Below are 20,049 nucleotides of genomic sequence, written 5' to 3'. Positions count from 1 at the left end.
GATTCTGCTTTCAAAACTAAATAATTGCTTTTCATTCATTAACCATCATAACACTATTGGATTAAAGGTGCATTCAGTGGGTGCTTCTCAATAAGGCTGCATCCTGAGAGGCTTGTTAAAGTTGATAGTCTTTTTCCTATTGTGAGGTTCCAGTGAAACGGTTTCTCGGACAAGAAAAATGTAGGGCGGGACTTGATTTTGTTCATCGCGATCGTTCTGGTTGGCAATTGCTGTGATCTCTGACCCGTTTGTCACGTCATCACAGAAGAGATGACGCTGAGGGGGGTTATTTTATTTTATATTTTATTACAAGGGCACATGAAAAAAAATGCACGAATAAATCATTTATAATGCTGCAATATTCCTTAAAAAATAATAATCCATTTTGATTGTATGGTGAATGAGTTGATCTAGTAAACGCACAGTTACGTCATTTCATCCACGTGGTCACGGCACGACTATACTGTTAAAATAAATAAAATAGAGCTGGGAAAAGATTTATCGTGATTAATCGCATCCAAAATAAAAGTTTGTGTTTACATAATATATGTGTGTGCACTGTGTTTAATTATTTTGTATATATATAAATACACACACGCATGTATATATTTAAGAAATATTTGCATGTATATACTGTATATATTTATTTATAATGTATAATAAATATACATTTTTATATATAAATATAAATTTTTTCTTATGTATACATGCATGTGTGTGTATTTATATATACAAAATAATTATACACAGTGCTCACACATATATGTAAACACAAACTTTTATTTTGGATGCGATTAATCGCGATTAATCTTTTCCCAGCCCTAAAATAAAAAACTTTTATATTAACTTTTACTTTGTATTAACTGACTATAAAGACAAAATGTGTGGTGTCGATTTACATTACAGACAATTAGCATTAAGTGATTAATTTACAACAAAAGAAAAAAAAATGCCTTCATCTATGAAATCAATTTGTCTTGCATTCCATAATGAAACTGGACAAACATTTTTTGCTCATTTTGTGTATGTGTGTGAATTGGAATGTGTGCAAAGGAAGATTGTGGACGCCAAGGAAATACACCTGATGCACCCATTCCTTAAAAAACAACATTTGTCAGGAAACAAATGCTTCCTTCCAAGGTACCTTTTTAAAGTCCAACAAAAATGCAACTTGGGAATCACTACTCACTCCAGATTTTCTCCGTCATCAAATCTTTCCACCTTATGTAGCCTACTCCGTTCTACGCTCGATTTTTACACGATTTGTCCTTTTCCAGCTGTAGTAGGCCTATGTGTGATTTTCCCGTTTTCTCCACTGCTAAATGAATAGACAGTTGCGGCCAAAAGTGGTGTTTGGAGGGTATAGCTAATTGTTTTTAATGACCCTACAAGTTCGATTAAACCATCAAACATATGAGGAATTATTTTAAGTAGCCTATGAGGGAAGAACAAAACACTAAACTTCATTAAGGTATTTATCTGGCAAAATTATTTTGCAAAAAGGCAAACAGCAACAGGTTTCATTTTACTATGCAAAAAAACCCATAGAAAATAAGGAAAAAATCATACATTGACAACAACATAATCAGTTATTAATATTTCGTTGGTTCTTGTTTTTTGTAATTTCTTTGTATGGACACTGTGGCCAAAATAATGTCTGCATAATATGCCATGTTTCATAGCGTTATCACAAATAAAACAATTGACTCCAAGCTATGCAATATGCTTAAAACATTTTTTCCTAAGCCGGACATCACTTTTGGAGGGGGGTGACCCACAACATAGGCTACATAATTAAAACACTTTTTTATAGAAGTCATTATGTCTTCATCTTGTGTCTAAAACCCTTCAAATGACAGTTCACAAAAACTATTTATTTCTTAATCTGTAATAAAAACAATAAAAAAAAGCACCAAACTACTAAATCAACCTTTATGTTCCGTGAGAAAATAAGACCAATGACACATATCAAGGCAAATACAGTAAGTGTTGATTTCATGTGGATTTTTACATTGCACAAAAAAAAAGCACAGAATCCGCTGCAGAAATGCTGTTTTTATTAAATACTTTCAAGATCAAGTTTCAATAATAACAAAGCTATGATAAAGACCTACTAACATTCAGACAAACGCTTGATAGTTGTCATTTCATGGTTTTATTAAATGTATGATCATGCAAAAATCCAGCATCCATGTTTAAACTCCGAGTATATTCGAAGCCCAATAGTATACCATTACAATGCAATAGATTTACTTAGAATGAGGGGAGCATACCAAGCAGAGGCTTTAGTTTTATATATTTTTCACTATTTTCTACATTTTTTTTTGTTCATTTTTAATATGGTACATCACTTACAATTCCCAATGGAGTGATTTTCATGTCGAGATGCAAATACTATGAGAATTTTTTTCCCTTTTTTATTAAGTAAACACAGACAGTGAAAAAAAAAAAAAAGATTTACCAAGAAAAGTACACATGCATATTCTCTGGTTTATTTAAACTGCGTGTTTTCTCCTGTCATTGGACGGGTGGGCCAGGAGACTCATACATCTGCCGTCAGGCCCAGGATTCAGAGCTTTCAGGGGTTGGATATTTATTTCGCTAAATCTACCAGCTAGTGGCTCCTCATCTCAATCCGTTTCGTTTTCATGGAGCTGAAGATGTCAACCATGTACAGTAAAAAGAACTTTTGGATGGGTTTAAATAAAAGTGAAAAGAATAAAAAGCGTAGATCTAGTTTGGCCAGGCAAGGCAGCAGTTCCCCATAGCACAAAAAGGAAAAAGGACAAAAAATAGCAATAAAAAAAATGCAAGAAACAAGTGCCAGACACAAAACGGACGTGAAAACAGTATCACTACTTACTTAAAAGACTTTGTCCTTTAGGTGATAAACGCGCACACACACGCACACACACGTGTGGAGGTATAGTCCTGATATGTCACAAAGCCCAGCACACAATGAGGTGTGCGAACACTACATGTATTTACAGACCGTTACAAAAGACTGATGTGTTTCAAGGAGACGGGGTGAACTCGTGGTTTTGGTTGTTTTTTTTTCCCACACGTAATATATTGCGTCAAACGAAACTATACTAAAATCTATCTAAAGACAAAACCGTAGCCGTGATGAAAAGCATCCGTGCAACTACAGACTCAACAGATTAATCACTGGCGAAAAACCAAACCCTCACTTCTAAGTTAAGTAACAGTAACACTAAAACGGAGTTTAAATAGTCAGTGGCATAAAGCCTGCGTAATATAATTTGTGGTGAAATCTAACAAACTGCTGTGAATTTCAATTGTACAAACATTAAAACTGTGATTTGAAACAACGTAACTGTGGCAACTGGACGCGTTGTGTTTCGTTTTTCCTCACCCGCTCCTTGTGATGGGATGAACTGAATGGCATGTATTTACAGAGCACGTACACCCCCCATCACCGACATGAACCACGGCCACGACAACACTGAGGACAGGGTGAGTTAGACACGTCCAACATTACTAAAACAACATGAGTACGTTTACAATGCAGCTGAGTGGTGGAAGAAGGGATGGTGAGTCGAATACTAAAGCTATTTTCATCATGATGCAGTTTGTAAAAATTACTAGTCCTCCTTTGAGCTCAAACCTGACATGTTTGAAAAATGGGAATGAAGTTCACGTCTGACAATCACAGTACATCCTGCCTGTGTGTATAAAGGCAGTGGTTTGTCTATGGCGCTAATATGATATGGCAAAACAGGAAGGGCAAATCTACTGGACAGCGTTTAATTGTGTGCTGTTCACTTGGGCTTTCATCATATTAAATCTAAATGGAGGATTCAATTTATACAAGTTCCAATCGCACACACACCCACACAAACATACCGAGCTCGATCAGGAACGACATCTTTCCCTAAACCTGGATGGTGAGAGTTCATACCTCCTTTAAATATCTCTGTATATCTTTACATGTTTATTTAGATTAACTTAAAAAATAAAACCGTCTTAAAAATTCAAACTGAACATAAAATACTTGTTACGTCAGTCCAAGAAAAAAAAAAAAATCAAATAAAAGAAAGATTTCCACAGTAACACAAGAGATTACAAAAACCTGGGCCGCACAAACCTTCTCTTGACCCAAGTCAACATAAAAAGCCAACACCGAACAGAAACACTCCTTAAAAAGACTAAAAACTACACTTTGGTTCTTTTTTGATATGAAGAACTTCTGCTCTTGGATTAGACAACACCTTCCCTTCATTTTTCATATAATTTTGTTTCCAAAAATCTGCAAAGTATACAAGAATGATTGTGATGACAAACCTGTAAACTTTAGAAGCTTTTGGGCACTAGTCCTTTTTGTGAATTTTTTTTTTTTTTTTTTGAAGTTCAGCCCCCCACCCTGCCAACTCCCATCCTGGTTTACTTACATAAATGCTTTTTCAAACTTGATTGTAGCTTCTGGTTCAGCTAGTGATTTTTACAATGTAAAGTATATTTATGAATTCATAGATCAGTACTTACAACACCTTCTGAACATCTTTAACGGCGGGCAAAAAAAAAAAAAAAAAGATGGTTCCGTGGGAAAAGGACAAAACAGCACCCCCATGTGGGCATCAGATACATGCACCGTCCCTTGGGCGGGGCCACGGCCGCGGCCAGCTCCCATTGGTCAAAGATTGGACAGGATAGGTGGTGTTGACAGTTGAACTGGATGTTGTCAGAGTTCCTCACTGGTGTGTCTGTAACTTTAAGAGCTGTCATCCAGCTGGCCTTCACATGCCCGTCCAGCCACAAAGAAGAAACATTCCCATTATCTCGAGAATCCAGGTAAACTGAAAGAAATTAAGCTTTCTGTGAATCAAAATGTGTATTATCAGTCTTATGCATATTTTACTTCCTTCAAGGGATAGCTTTCCTAAAAAAATTTTCAACACCCTCAAGTTGTTCCAAACCTGTATGAGTTTCTTTGTTCTGTTGAACAAAAAATAAGATATTTTAAAGAATGTAGGTAACCACACAGTTGACGGTAACCACTGACTTCCATAGTAGGAAAAAAATACAATGGAAGTTAATGGCTGCCATCAACTGTCTTGTTACCAACATTCTTTAAAATATCTTATTTTGTGTTCAACAGAAGAAAGAAATTCATACAGGTTTGGAACAACATAAGGGTGAGTCAATTATGAAAAAAAAATTTGTTTGGGTGAACTATGACTTTAATCGGGCACGTTTTTCACATTAGCTAAATTTCAGGGGCAAAATGACAAAAACTGTCTATTGTTAATAGCGTAGCGATGTACAAAGCATTTTCGAAACCAAGCAGCCTTCTGCGGAAATTACACATGGCCAACCTGAACCCTTTGCAAAATCTGCATCATGAAATCATTCGTCGTCATGTGAAACTCCCATTTATGTGGATTTCTACTGAAATTACTTCATTTTTTCCACAAAAATTTGCAGATTTATAAATGAGACCGCACCTTCAGAGGATTTTTTTTTAAATGCAAAAGTAACGTAAAGCATTACTTTCCATAAAAAGTACCAGTTACTTTTTAGGGAGTAATGCAATATTGTAACATTACATTTAAAAGAAACTTTCCCCAACACTGCAAATAAGACAAATAAAGTTAAATCAATCGTGAGAAACGAAATCACAATGGTGAGATTACCTTTGCAAATACCTTTTTATTTTATTGCTTCTTTTTTTAATTCAGGCGTATTTACTTACGTTAAATGACGAAGAAAAATGGCGGAGTGCGAATGGGGTGTTTTTACCTGTCCTGTGCAGTTCACTGTAAGGGGGCGGCTGGTGCCCCTGAGCAGTGGAAGTGGACGTTAAGCCACTTGCTTTCACGGCGGTGCCACACACGCGTCTCCTCCGATTGGCAGCTACGCGGGCGGCCCTGGCTGTCGATGTACTGCGTCAGCCGGATATACGCAATGCAGGCAGCGTCCTCCCCGATGAGATGAACGTGAGGATTGAGAATAGTGGTGTGCACGGGCTTGTTGTTCTTACTCAACACTGTGAAAAGTCAAACACATTGATTGCATCTCAGTTATGGTCAATAGTTATGGCTTGCATGAATGATTATTTAAGGAAAAGCAACTATACTCATAGTTAGACTTGACTCACAGTGCTCAAAGTAAAACTTGTGGAAGTCCATCCCCTCGACCAGGTTCCCCAAAGCTTCAGGCTCAAAAGAGGTCAGACCAGGGTCACAGATTCTTCTGTGGTACATAAGAATGTTTGCAGTGATAGTCCGGATACAACTGGATATTACCAGCATTTCGTGGCTAGATACAATATTCTCTCAAAATAACAGGAGCATCTGTTCACAGACTATAGATCAGCCTGGGAATTCAGCCGCGTTCTTTCAGACCAATATTTTATAGGCCTGTTTGTAAATTTTTAATATAAAATGCAACTTAAAGCCTAAAATTCTTACAATGACCTACAATTTTCATAGTATCTATGTTAAAAAAGTCTAGAGATCCCTGTGTTGCAGTCATGTGCAGGTGTGCTGTGCTTACGTGTATGCTTCAAAGTCTCCATTGTTGACAGCTTCGATCAACTGCTCCGTGATCTTTATAATCTCCTGCTTACGAGCTACTCGAACAGAACGAGTGACAGATGAAGGATGATGGAGGGAGAGGAAATGAAATGATGAAAAAAGAAAAAAAAACAACAATGGAAAGTTAATAAGCACAACCTGCACTCCTCACACTGCAGATACCTACGAAAATGTCATATTAAAGAGATTGTCCACCCAGAAATGAAAATTCTGTCATTAATTACTCACTCTTATGTCATTCCAAACCCGTAAGACTTTCATTCATCTTCGTAACACAAATTAAGATCTTTTTGATGAAATCTGAGAGCTTTCTGTCCCTCTTTTGGCAGCTACGCAACTACCACTTTGACTTTGGCAGGTTCGGTTGAGCTTCTGTTCATGTTGGCTGATCAATGTTTTTTTGTGAAATAAATAAAATCTGTAGTTTTAAGATCTCTTTAGTAACTTTTTGAAGTGTCAAAATGGTAGTTCCATAGCTGCCAATGGAGGGACAGAAAGCTCTCAGATTTCATCAAAAAGACCTTCATTTGAGTTAAGAAGATGAACGAAAGTCTTACGGGTTTGGAACGACATGAGGGTGAGGAATTAATGACAGAATTTTTTTGGGGGGGTGAATATCTCTTTAAAGCCTACTGACACCAAGAGGGAAAGTGACATAAAACTACAAATAAACGTAACTCAAATTTATCAGTCTGTAAAAAAAATACACATGCCTAACTAAAAATAAAATGTGTTGAAAATACTCAGAAACCAGCTTCACCTTGATCTGAAATGGCAGTCCTGGTCATATGACCCAAAAGCTTGTATCTTATTGGTTTGCCAGTTTTGGTGCGTTCACGCCATGTTGTAGTTACTGTAAATACTTGATGGCAAACTGGAAGTTCTACTCAGAGGTTTTCACCTTCCTGCATTTATGCATTTCTATGGCAACACTATTATTGTCAAAAGGGATCCATTTAATATCAGAGTAATTTATAGACAAAAATATATTAATAAACAAGTAATAGTCCTTATGCAAATAAGTTTATTATGCCTTATTAATAAACATTTAAAGTTATTTAGTAGTAACTCTTATTTAGAAACAGTAAACTCTATTGTATGTCTTTAGTTTATTTTGAAACTCTGAAACACTTCAATAATTCCAAATTCAAAATCTTGTAATTACGATAATTCTGACAAGCCGTGAACTCATCTATTTTTCCACAGAGAAAAAAAAAGAGAATACAAATGTGCAAATTTTCTCGCACTGTGTGATGGGGACAGTACAATTGCATATATTCAATTTAAATCCTTGAGTTCAATATAAATAGGCCTTTATAGTGTGAAAATAACATGCATTTGGATTAACACGTTATTCGTTAAAACACTAAAAATCTACCCGCTAAAAATCAGTCACAACCTTGACTAACACAATACAAACAGCCCACTGTGACATCTGATATAATGTCACTAGCTATGTGTGTGTGTGTGTGTGTGTGTGTGTGTGTGTGTGTGTGTGTGTGTGTGTGTGTGTGTGTGTGTGTGTGTGTGTGTGTGTGTGTGTGTGTGTGTGTGTGTGTGTCCTGGTCTACCCCACACACTTACACTGAGCTGCGGACACACTCGCTGTGATACCGCCGACCCCATGGACTGAGGCACAGGGGCCAGAATGAGTTTGCTCTAACTCTGGACATGATGCATATTCTGAACTGTTCCATGCCAAGCGTTTAACGTCATGCACGGGGACGGCTGCAACACACAACGCAGCACACGCAACAGTGAGGTGATGGTGCATGCAGAAAGAGAGAGGACGCATGAACACATGAGTATGAAGTACAACATCACATATCTTAGATCACCCAAAATAAAAATCCTATCATCCTTTTTTGCATCCACAGAATACTAAAGGAGAATATTTATGCAGCTCTTTTTCAAACCATGAAATTACTTAGGGATGGATAATGTTGAGCTATGAAAATGTATCATAAAAGTGGTTTATATGACTTATATAGCATATTCAAAACCTAAGTATATTCAACAGTTTTATTATTTTTGGAGCCTCCCAGTCCCTGGTCACTTTAGTATGGAAGGATCAGCATGAACATTCGGCTAAATTTCTCGTTATGTATTCATATGGGTTTGGAACAACATGAAAGTGAGTAAACGATGATAGATTTTAAAATTTTGGGTAAACAATTCCTTTAATGCCTTAAATAAAAGTATATACAATATAGTCATTTTGCTGTACTTCATAAAAAGTGTTAGAATGCACATAAAGGAATGAATAAAAAAAAGAATGGACAAGTTTAAAATGGAATCATGATGTTCAAAGCAAGTCAAAATGTAGACAATGAATTGATTACGTATGAAGTAAGGAACATGAGGGAGGGTGGAGGAAACTGTGCTGAAGACAGATGTTAAAAGAAGAGAGAGCAGGTGTGGATGATGTGTTGCAGCTGCAGTGTTTTCTGGCTTGGACACAGAATCAACTCAATTTTTGTTTCTTATACCATTACTCCTCTCATTTGATATTTTATTCATGGTCAGTCACTTAACAGAAGCCTTAACTCATATGTGTCAGTTCCAACTCTTTTTGTTAATTTAAAAAATAGTAAAATAAGTACTAATGTCAGCAATTTTATCAGCATCCCATTTGTTAACATTAATCTATATTATCCATATACAGTACTGTATCGGTGTTATGTCTACCAACCTCCTCTCTAGCAGGTTGTTCACTAGATACTCTACATACTAGGCCTATTTCAGATTTTTCTTAAGTTCAGCAATACATTAGAAACTGTATGGAGTACTGTTTCATCAAACAGTTACAAATGAAATCACAAATATGTAGCTTGGTTGTTGGAATCTATTGAAATGTGTGTATGTGCAAAAATGCATATTAACGTTTACGACGTGTTCGAGACTTTAAATCACAATCAGGGAGGAGAATGTAGGAAAAGTCTGGAGTAGAACATCTAAAGGGTCAATCTAGCTACTAAAGGGCATGTTCTGTCACTTTACAACAGTACAGTTGAGTAGCATGCATCAGGGGGTGAATACATTTGTGAGCAGAAAAGGGGATCAACAACTGTGACATACTGTTCTACACGGAAAACAAGTGACCCATATGATAGTATGCTGAAGGGCAGAAAGGCTGGAGTTGTGTGGGGAATGGGGGGACAAAAAGGTCTCGACTTGAAGGTTTGAGGGGGGATTGAAGGTGCCCAGGTGGTACGAGAGGATCTTGACTTACTGGAAGGAGAGCCCTGTGGTGAAGCCACCAGAGCGGGCGGCTCTTCCCCGGCACTGCACTGACTCATCACGGCACTGTCACTGCTCGCTCCCTGCGCACTCTCGGCTGGCACAGCCCCAAAACCACACGACACCAGGAGGAAAAACACACACATCTCTCATGTCCTTCACCAGCCGAAACAAACCAACACAGACACCACACCAACGCTGGCACGCAATCATGACTAAATAGCTTAACGGTCATGAAGACGCTGAATGGGATGCGTTTAGATGAGCTGTTCTCGATAAAAGAAGCACTGTGTTTATGGGAATAGGACTACAGGTGATGATCCTGGATTTTCCAGCCGAGTTATGAGTGATGGTGTGACGCAGGTCTGTATCTATGGGTGTGGTGAAGCTGAGTCGTGTTGGTTGTGCTTGGACAACAGCGCGCTCAGAAATTGTTTCTCCAGGCTCCGCGCCAATTTCCTGTCCTCATCCCCTAACCTCAGACGTGACGGAGCTAATGATAAGGCTCTTTAAACTGCTATTGTCTGTTCAGGCTCGGAGTGAATAAGGAGAGGAAATGAATTCGAGCCTGGCCCTTTTCGTGACAGAAAACTGTATCGGCGAGAGTCCCTCGGGAAAAACAGTCCGGTTCACAACATGCTAATGAATTTACAAGACACGGCACATCAACAAACACCTAAATAAGTGGGGTGAAAAACACAGGACACACACACACAATCTACAAGGAAACCTACTGAGACACTGATAGCTTAAAAACATTTAACATGTATATTTAAATTGGATTAAATAGTTTGAATGTGGCTGCAAATTCATTTGCGTGACAATGACAAATTGCGTGAGTGATCTGACATAGAAATGCTTATTAAAGCCCTATTCAGATGGGACTAGTTTTCTCTGAGGACGTCAGGTAAATTTGTGTTTCACAGATGTACTTTGCAATTTTATTTTGTTTAATTTGAATTAAACATGTCTTTGTTTTTCCTCACATGACTATTTCAGAGAAATCTAATCCCATCCAGATAGGAATGTTTGAGAATGCTTTGGGGTTTTTTTTTTTTGCACAATGAATTTTCCCTCATTTACTTTGCTGAATACTGTAGCTAAATCTGTCAGGTACACCTTCACTATGGACCTTTTCTAGCAATGTAGCTGTAAACCAAAAGGGTTGTGCCATCATGCATGTTAATGTGTAAAGCACAATCCACCAAACCCCGTCTCAATGCCCTCTACCGTAATTCCCCTCCTTTCCATCCGGCAGCATGAGTTCATGACCCTGCCTTCAAATCACAAAGCTTCAGGTGTCTCCACAAGCCTCATGTTTCATATTTCAAATGGCTGTTGAGTGATGTGAGATGTATATTGTTCAATCAAAGGCTTTTTTGGGACTGCATACCGGAAGTGTTGGAGAGGAGAGGGATTACCCTTTTGACACGAGCACCGGGAGCTGGAACTCCACCGTGCTGAAGGCATGCAGAGAACAGGAGAGAAGATCTGTGTACCTTTCATACCTTTCATATCCTCTTCCTCAGTGGTGTTACAGCTCTCTGTGGAGCCCTGAGGAAAGAAACAGAGACAGACAAAGAACATACAAGACAAACAAAACATGAGACATGAAGGAAAAGTCATGAATAGCATTAGGCAATACAACTCACAATTCACTTTATTTATTCAGAGAGCGATTACAAAATGTGTATAATATAGTGTAAAATGTTATATATTCATGTTATGATCATGTTAAATTATTTATATTAATTTACTATATTAATTATTATTATTATATATTTTGAGTAGATACATTTTAAATTTTTTAAAATTTAAATCAAGTTAAGATTTTCATTTGATCAGCCCAGATTGATTTAGAAAGAACCGTAATAATGCAATTTGTGAATTGTTCCCCACCCCTATTCTAAAAGCTCCTGAAAATTGTACCTTGGGACCATCGGCAGGGTTGTGCACAATTGTAGTTTGTGGCTCCTGTAAAATTTAATAAGATTTCATATCATTATTAAAGTAGGTAAGACTCATCCACAATGATCTGGTTAAACAGAACATCCTCCAGGAATACACACGCATACTTTTAAAGCGGAGCTTGGCTAAGACACAAAATAAGGATTTTGAGTTCATATATTGACCTAAACAGAATTTTTTTTTATGTGGAAATGTACACAAGGTTGAGGTTCATGATGAGTTTGATGAACACTCACAACTGACTGCAGAAAAACCGACCACACATGTATACTTATAAAAATAATAAATGGAATGCGTCACAAAGATTTAAAGATGCAGTTCCTCAAATTAAACTAACATTCTGCCAGAACCACAGGGATAGAGAATCATAAATGAGTTAAAAATCTGCCTTGAATCTAGCAATTTCTGGATTATATGCCCTATATTTTTCCTCTGATTAACTTCCAGTTATTTACCCAATTGACCCATTTGAATCCTTAACATACTGAACAATACTGCATAGTGTATATTATTCCAATTGCCTTGTACGTTTCATAAAGCCCAATGGTTGCTAGCTGTCCATCTGCACAGCGAAGGCAATTGGAGGCCTCGGGAGGGGTTTGGGGTTAACTTGTGCTCTTAATGGCTTGTTTTGGAGGTCCCAGGATACTCTTTGCTCAGCTATTTGGGCAGTCGAGCAAACAAGGCCCATCTGAAGTGTCAATCCGATTTCCTTTTCTTAAATCTCCAGGGGACACTCCTGGCCAAACGGCTGAAAGCTTTCTGTGTGGGACACTGCATCTTTACTGTGACTGGTTTATGCACTCTGACTAAAATTACCTAGTTATTTGCTGGAATCCATTTATGCTACTCTGTATGATGACTTCGCTCAAATTCTAGTCATATTTTGGTTATTTTTCAGCACCATGTACAGTGATGTGAATAGGTTAAGACACCCATGCTAAAGTTGCCTAAAAAGAGGAATAAAAAAGTCATCTTTTGGAAATTGATCTTAATGCCTTAATTAGAAAAATGAGGGAAAATCCAACCTTTAAGGACACCAATTTTCTTTGTGTATGAAGAATGTATCATAAATAAATAAATGTTCTTGCTTAAAATACAGGGGGCATAAGTCAGGACACCCCTTTGTTAAATTCCCATAGAGGCAGGCAGATTTGTATTTTTAAAGGCCAGTTATTTCATGGTTCCAGGATAATAGGCATCCTGATAAAGTTCCCTTGGCCTTTGGAATGAAAATAGACCCACATCATCACACACCCTGCACATAACCTAGAGATTGGCATGGTTTTATTTCAGTTAGCCTAATAGCTGGTTTGATTTGCATTGAGAGATGATCTTATGGAAAGTGCCCCATGCCAATCTCCAAGTATGGTGAAGGGTGTGTGATGATGTGGGTCTATTTTAATTCCAAAGGTCAAGGGAACTTTATCAGGATGCATATTATCCTGGATCCATGAAATAACTGGCCTTTAAAATTAAAAATCTGCCTGCCTCTATGGGAATTTAACATAGGGGTGTCCTGACTTATGCACCCTGTATTTTAAGGAAGAACATTTATTTATTTATGATACATTATTCATTCACAAAGAAAATTGGTGTCTTTAAAGGTTTGATTTTTTCTCATAATTTTAATTAAGGCATTAAGATCAATTTCCAAAAGATGATTTTTTATTCCTCTTTTTAGGCAACTTTAGCATGGGTGTCCTAACTTATTCACATCACTGTATATACAATAAGTGCAATGTCAGAGACGAACTCGTCCGATGACTAGATTTAGTTTGTAGTTGTAATAGCAGAGTAGTTGTAAACGCCTACAGAGGAAAACAAGAGGAGTGCAGAAGGACATAAACCAGCAGCTTACGGACAAGAAAAAAAATCCTTATGATATTTTTATAAAACACCACAATTATGTGTACCAGGCGTGCTTTGAAAGGACATGAGCACTCCAAAAACAAAACAAAACAAAAAAACTCATAAGGGAGGAATGACTAAGACATCTACTGCACAGCAAACGACAGGTCTGATGTATTTAGTACATGCAAAAACTTCTGACATGCACCAAATACAACATTAGCAGAAATGTAATATGGGATACGGTCAAATCAGTAGATGGGTTGCAAAGAGTGTTGAATGTAGATGAGGTACCATCGGTGTAGAAGAGGCCGTGTTGCTTTCTTTCATGGCGTTCACTACAGCGCTCACTACACTGTTTTTAGTGTTGTTTGTCTGGGGCTGAAATAGAGAGGACATATACAACTTTCTTTTCAGAGAGATGACATCACTAGGAAAATGATCGGCTCGGATGGCAGTTAAAAATCACACACATCAGATGAATAACATAGGGCAGGAAGATGACTGTACAGAGTTATCCATCTTTCAGACCGAGGGCAACAATTACTAATGGACATTTCATGGTACCTTATAGCTGTAGTCAAAATCATTATAATACAGTCTGATAACTAGATCCGCTCAGGCAACACATGGGTTGTACAACTACTAATTTGTAAAATAACCTCAGAGCGCAAGACTTCTACAGCAAAGCACATAGTCTACTGCCTAAGGGTACCAATATACTTTTACTAAATTGTGGTGATTGAATTAAAACCAGTTCAATAGCGGTAGAGATGGAAACCTCAAAAGGCTGCTGGAGAGAATAAAACATCTCAAACTCCACAAGAAAGTCACTATATAAGGAACATCTGTGCACTTACCTTGACTCCATCTGCCTTTTTGTTGAGTAAACTTTTGCATGCTGTAGGGAACAGATAAAAAACAAATTACTACATACAGTGTGAGTGACAAAATCAGCAGAATGCTCACATCTGCACATATTTTAAATAAATCCCATATAAAACAGTTAACAAACTGCTGGCTTGCATTCCGTCATTCATTCGCATACAGGGTTTGGGAGGTAATGCTGACTAGAATCAATTTTCACCACAGGAGAAATTTTTCATTGATCTTTATACATCAGTTTAAGCCAAAGAAATATGAAGCTTTGGGAGAGGAGGGTAAAAAGGATAGAACTTATAAATAAATAACTTACCGCAAATGAGAAATTCATTTTGGTCAAATTAACTTTAAAGGGGTCATATCTTGAGGGATCAAATTTTCCCTTGATCTTTAAGAGAGTTTGCTGAACTACTGTATGTATGAAAACTTCTCATTAGAAATAATTAGCAGATCTCTCTGAGTTTGTACAGCACACTTCATTGTTTGGTGAATGTCACAATTAGAAATATGCGTAAATATGCTAAAAGTTTTGTGTTTTTTTTTACAGTAAATAATTTTATATTGTTACAAAAGATTTCTATTTCAAATAAATGCTGTTCATTTCAACTTTCTATTCATTTTTTTAATGGTTTCCACAACAAATATTAATCAGCACAACTGTTTTCAACATTGAAAATAGTAAGAAATGTAAAAAATGTTTGAGCACAAAATCACTGAAGTAATGGCTGCTTAAAATTCAGCTATGCCATCACAGAAATTAACATTTTATGTAATATATTAAAATATAAAATACAAATTTTAATAATATTTTGCAACCGTTTTTACTGTATTTCTGATCAAATAAACGCAGCCTTGGTGCGCATAAAATACATTAAACATTGTACTGACCTCAAACTTTATTCATAAATACATATCAAATCAATAAGTAGGAGCAGGAAAGTGCAAAGAGTTTCTTAAAGAAACCGAAAAAAGAGAAATTCCTGCTTAATTTTAATGGTCAGAGGGAGGAAAATGGTCATAAAAAACCTGGGTAATTTTTATGGCCATTTTGGTGACAAAAAAGATTTTGTTTTTTTTATTAATTTTTTTTTTTACTAATATTGTAGGAGGGGGGGAGGGGGGATAATTAAAAAAAGAGTCTGATATAACCCCTTTAAAATGAACTAACTGCACAGACTTGGAAAAAACTACCCATTTTATAAAATTTTTCACCAATCTCAAAGCAGATAAAGAGAATGAATTTGTTCTCCATTTGCGGCCACAGACATAATGAGGGAAAATCATGGCTAATGTATGCAATTGATTTTTCCTTTAACTGCAACTGTTATTTCCCAGAGGGCATGTTTGGGAGGTCTTGAGTCAGTGTAGGGGAAATGGCCCCCGATATACTTCAGAGTCCCTCAGAGAACAATCAAAAGACTTGTGTAAGACCTATAAAACCTCAAACATGAAAGAAAAAAAAAAATACAACAACAACTAAATACTGAGGTTTCACATTCGGTATTCCTGTTAAACGCCTTACCTTCAATAAACAAATTGGAAGAAAAGATGGCAAGGTTAAGACAAAAACCCATTTAGAAGCAGAGAGGACAAGCTGGAAGTTAGCAGGCATTGTTTGCATTGCAGTCCTGCTTTCATGCTTCACTAATTATGAAGTGAGAGGTGTTGGTGGTGGATGCAATTCACTATACGGTCCGCCATGCAGTGCCAACGGGATTATGAGTCCCATAATGCAATGCACTGATGAAGGAGTCATAAAGCTAGACCTCAACTCATTACCATTCCACTGTCTCTCACATATCTAACTATGTCTCATAGGATTCACAGACTGTGACTGGGAAAGCTGAGCCAGCAGTCTTCAGTTATACTGCGGAACAATCAGATGGATATGGGACCCCAGGACGGCCACGCTGCAGTCATACCACGATTAATGCTGAGTGGAAATAAATTATATAAGGAGGAAGAAATTAACTCATTTTCAAACAAAGTGCAGTAACCACCTTTGATTTAAAGATAATACTAAGCAAAAAAGGGTCATGTGGCATCCTGATGCAGTTTAAATAACAGGGGTGAATATATGAATCAATTAAATTTCAATGCATTGGCTACAACAATTAATTAACTGCTTACAATTGCATAATGCATTTATTAGTCATTTATTGTGTACATTTTTCAAACGATTTTCCATAATAAATATCCACCAAATCCATATCAGCAATCTACATCTTTTGCACGTTTAAATGTCCCGACACGCTTTAAGCATCCGTTTCTTTAATATTCATAACAAAAATAATTGACCAAATTTCAAATGAAAATAACTTAAATTCAAACCAAATATTCACACCCCTATTAAATAATGCGTCAGGCTTCAAAAGAGAAAAAAAGGTCTTTAAGGCAGCAGATTGAGCTAGTAAAATCAATTACAACAGCCATTACACATTCAATACACCTTGAAATCAGACCTTTGCAAGCAACAAATGATATATTATAGATTTAACAGGCGACAAAGCAGACATACTAACATGCCATATCTTCATAATCTATTGGTCAGTAAGTCTTAGCTTGGTCATATAATGAAAAGCTCTTAAAAAAGAATGAAGAAACATTGATGAAATGTTATCACTGGTTATTGGTTAACATCGTACATATTCAACTTGAGGACTGGCTTTAACAATAACAGAATATAAAGAGTTATAAACACTTACAGTACTAGTTGAAGCCAAGAACTGATGGAGAGCATTGATTGGACAGCTCAAAAGAACATTAAAGGAATATTCCAGGTTAAATACAACTTTAAACTCTTTGGATTGTCCTTCAGTTTGTAAAAAAAAAAAGAAAAAAAAAGAACGGGAGTGTATACATTTAAATTGAGATTGTCTGTGATAATTGAGGCCATGGATGCTGTACATAGAGGTAAAATTATATTTTTTACACATTTTATATATTTTACTTTTCAAACAGTGCGCATAGAGTGCATTTTCCTGGCAGCATCCAGATTTCATACTACTTTAATGGGAATGCTAATGGGTAGCTTTCTATAGCTCCTTGGAGAATTTTATGGATACAGAAAATCCTGCGGAAAGAGTAAGAGAAGTACGTTGTATGCTATTCTGAACAGATCCTTTTTCTGCTGAAACAACCAAAACAGTACATATTAACAGGTTCAAAAAGACAACAATGAGCTCTTGTTTGTTTTCCATAATCCTGAGGGATCTGCAAGGATCTGATCTTTTCCTAATTGTTCTCCTTTGCCCATTTTGTACATATGGAGCATTCTTACCATGACGGCAGCTGCTCAGACACAGCTTGTTGAAGATGACAGCTGGCTGACATTTACTGGTTCTGACAGACAGCTGTCCCAGACTTTGGTATGAGAGTAACAATTCAATTTGATCAGACAACACAACTGGAACCAGAGACCTTCTCTCCATTTTCTCCTGACTCAGAGACACTGTCAACAGTGTCGTCCATCTGCCCTCCAGCGGGCCTCCTTCCCCGCAGACCACCTGGCTCTCACAGGACATGTGTGCCAGCTACATCGGGTCTGACGACTGGCAGCAAGCCAACCCCGCTCCTGCCCGTCCATGTAGTTAAGCCCCTGCGCACTTGGCGAGGGGAGGAGGAAGAGTTGAAAGGAGAGTGGTAGGGCAATGGTGGCTTGGCTAGGCTGCACAGGTCTGCTTTAGTTAATGACACAGGACACAGATCTAAGAACTCCCCAAACCTCCATCCCATCCGAACCTCATTATTCTCCATGAGGTGGAGAGCACAGAGGCGGGCTGAGGACAGATACCTGACCGGGGTCCTGTATCTTAAGCTAAAGCAGACTTCACTTAGAAGCTATTTAACCCAATAGCACAAAACACCAGAAAGCTGAACAGCAGGGAAGGAGGGAGCCAAAAAGGGCTGAAGCAATTTAACCGAGAGGAACAGAGCGAGAAAGACAGAGGAAAAGAGAAAGTCTAATCAAATGAGAAGCAGCGGCATTCGCGTTTTTAACTCCATGCAGACGATAATGCATGCAAGCCGATGTTGGGTCTCGTGGTGGCAATCGTTAACATGAATATAGTGCTGTGGTATTGATTGGATTGGTTTGCCTAGAGCCACTGTGTGTAAACTGAACTGGGGATAGTTGCAAGATGAAATGAGATATTGTTCATTCACATATAAAAAGAGCCGATCTATGGCGATGGATGAATAAATAGTTTTTGAGAGATGAACAAAAGGTAAGATACCTATAAGAGTCATTCTCAAAATATGGTAACAAAGACTGATCAGTAAAGAAAAAGATTTAAAATAATTAAGAAATCTCATAAACAAAAAATCAATCTATAACCAAATACTTAATTAAATCCTAGAAAATGGTTTTAATTTTGAATATATATTTTTTTTAAAGTTGAATTTTACAGATGCCTAGTAGGAATTACTCTTTAATTTTAATGATCTACTTCATTGATTAGACCCAGATTAGAGGTGGGAAGATAACTGGACCTGCTCTAATACTTCTTACAACTTAAGTTAAAAGCTAGCTGGGTGAATGCAATGTTACATGGTCAGGTAATAGCAAAGCATAGTAAAAACATGGCTGAAAAAAATGACATGCTAATCCATAAACTCTCACACATTGCTCAAATGCATGACGTGTATGTGAGAAATGGAAACTATCCTTATAAATGTGAGAACTTCTCCAAGACTATATAGCAGACGTTGTTCATGAGAGTGAAGACTGAGGTAAACCAAATAATTTATGCAAGTGATGGCAAGAAAGGCAGGTTTCCCATTGGATGCATGCTGATTGATTGGATAGAGCAGAGGGAGGGCGGGGGTTTGAAGGAATTGTGGAGGGGGCTCGCTGGTCCCCCTGGTGGCGAGGTGAGGAGATGCACTCTCACATACCTTCCTGTGCAAGCGCGGCAGTGCTTGTGGTGGGAGCAGCAGGGCTGGTATGCTGCCGGCCCACTATTGGACAGAGAGGCGTTGAGTTGGGAGAAGCTATGGAATTTTTTCAAACCCTCTACTGAACAAGTTATCTTTGTTTTTTAGTTTTTTATAAAGAATTAAGTTCAAGAACAGGGTTCCTCAAACTCAGTCCTGGAGGGCCGATGTCCAGCAGAGTTTAGCTCCAACACTGATCAAACACACCTGAGCATCGATGTCTTCAGGATGACTAGAAACGCACAGCTAGGTGTGTTTGATCAGGGTTGGAACTAAACTGTGCAGGACAGTGGCCCTCCAGGACCGAGTTTGAGGAACTCTGGTCTAGAATATCTGTCTCTAAAATCAAGCTAAAGCTCTCAAACCTGCTGTATGAAAGACATAAGATATACCTGCACAAATAATTATATAAACAATTAATCATTGTCTGTTCAGGAAGTAAACTGTGCAAATGTTAACTAAACAAATGTAGAAGAAAGTTATAGATATTCCTTTACTGTTATCCTCGAGCCTCAGAGAGAAATCCTTAACAGCTCAAAGAAACCGAGATACAGACTTGGAGCAGAAACATTTTAAACATTATACTCCTGTAATCCAAAAGTGAATTTTCCTTCCA

At 37.5% G+C, this 20,049-nt stretch overlaps 1 protein-coding gene across 19 annotated transcripts in view; it reads right to left on the bottom strand.

Annotated features, from left to right (window-relative positions):
• Positions 1-2,035: 2,035 nt before the first annotated feature.
• camk2g1 (calcium/calmodulin-dependent protein kinase (CaM kinase) II gamma 1) overlaps positions 2,036-20,049 on the bottom strand; it is an 80,411-nt gene continuing 62,397 nt past the window's right edge. Inside the window, exons 13-23 of one of the 19 annotated variants that reach the window (XM_077200383.1) lie at positions 19,395-19,457; positions 14,477-14,517; positions 13,911-13,997; positions 11,727-11,771; positions 11,297-11,351; positions 9,790-9,894; positions 8,142-8,285; positions 6,517-6,592; positions 6,119-6,213; positions 5,761-6,007; positions 2,036-4,817 (exon numbers count right to left, since the gene is read on the bottom strand). In XM_077200383.1, coding sequence (XP_077056498.1) covers positions 5,775-6,007; positions 6,119-6,213; positions 6,517-6,592; positions 8,142-8,285; positions 9,790-9,894; positions 11,297-11,351; positions 11,727-11,771; positions 13,911-13,997; positions 14,477-14,517; positions 19,395-19,457 — 944 coding nt within the window. In that variant the 3' untranslated portion in view covers positions 2,036-4,817; positions 5,761-5,774. Of the gene's footprint in view, positions 4,837-5,760; positions 6,008-6,118; positions 6,214-6,516; positions 6,593-8,141; positions 8,286-9,789; positions 9,895-11,296; positions 11,352-11,726; positions 11,772-13,910; positions 13,998-14,476; positions 14,518-19,394; positions 19,458-20,049 lie in introns of all 19 variants that reach the window. The other 18 variants (XM_077200385.1, XM_077200384.1, XM_077200389.1 and 15 more) reach the window with 18 other exon arrangements.

The sequence above is a fragment of the Siphateles boraxobius genome, unplaced genomic scaffold, assembly GCF_051911475.1.
Source record: "Siphateles boraxobius isolate OS27281-9 unplaced genomic scaffold, OSU_SipBor_1 46, whole genome shotgun sequence".
Lineage (NCBI taxonomy): Eukaryota > Metazoa > Chordata > Actinopteri > Cypriniformes > Leuciscidae > Siphateles > Siphateles boraxobius.
The sequence above is the reverse complement of the archived record's forward strand: the minus strand, read 5'-3'. Positions and strand labels throughout refer to the sequence as shown.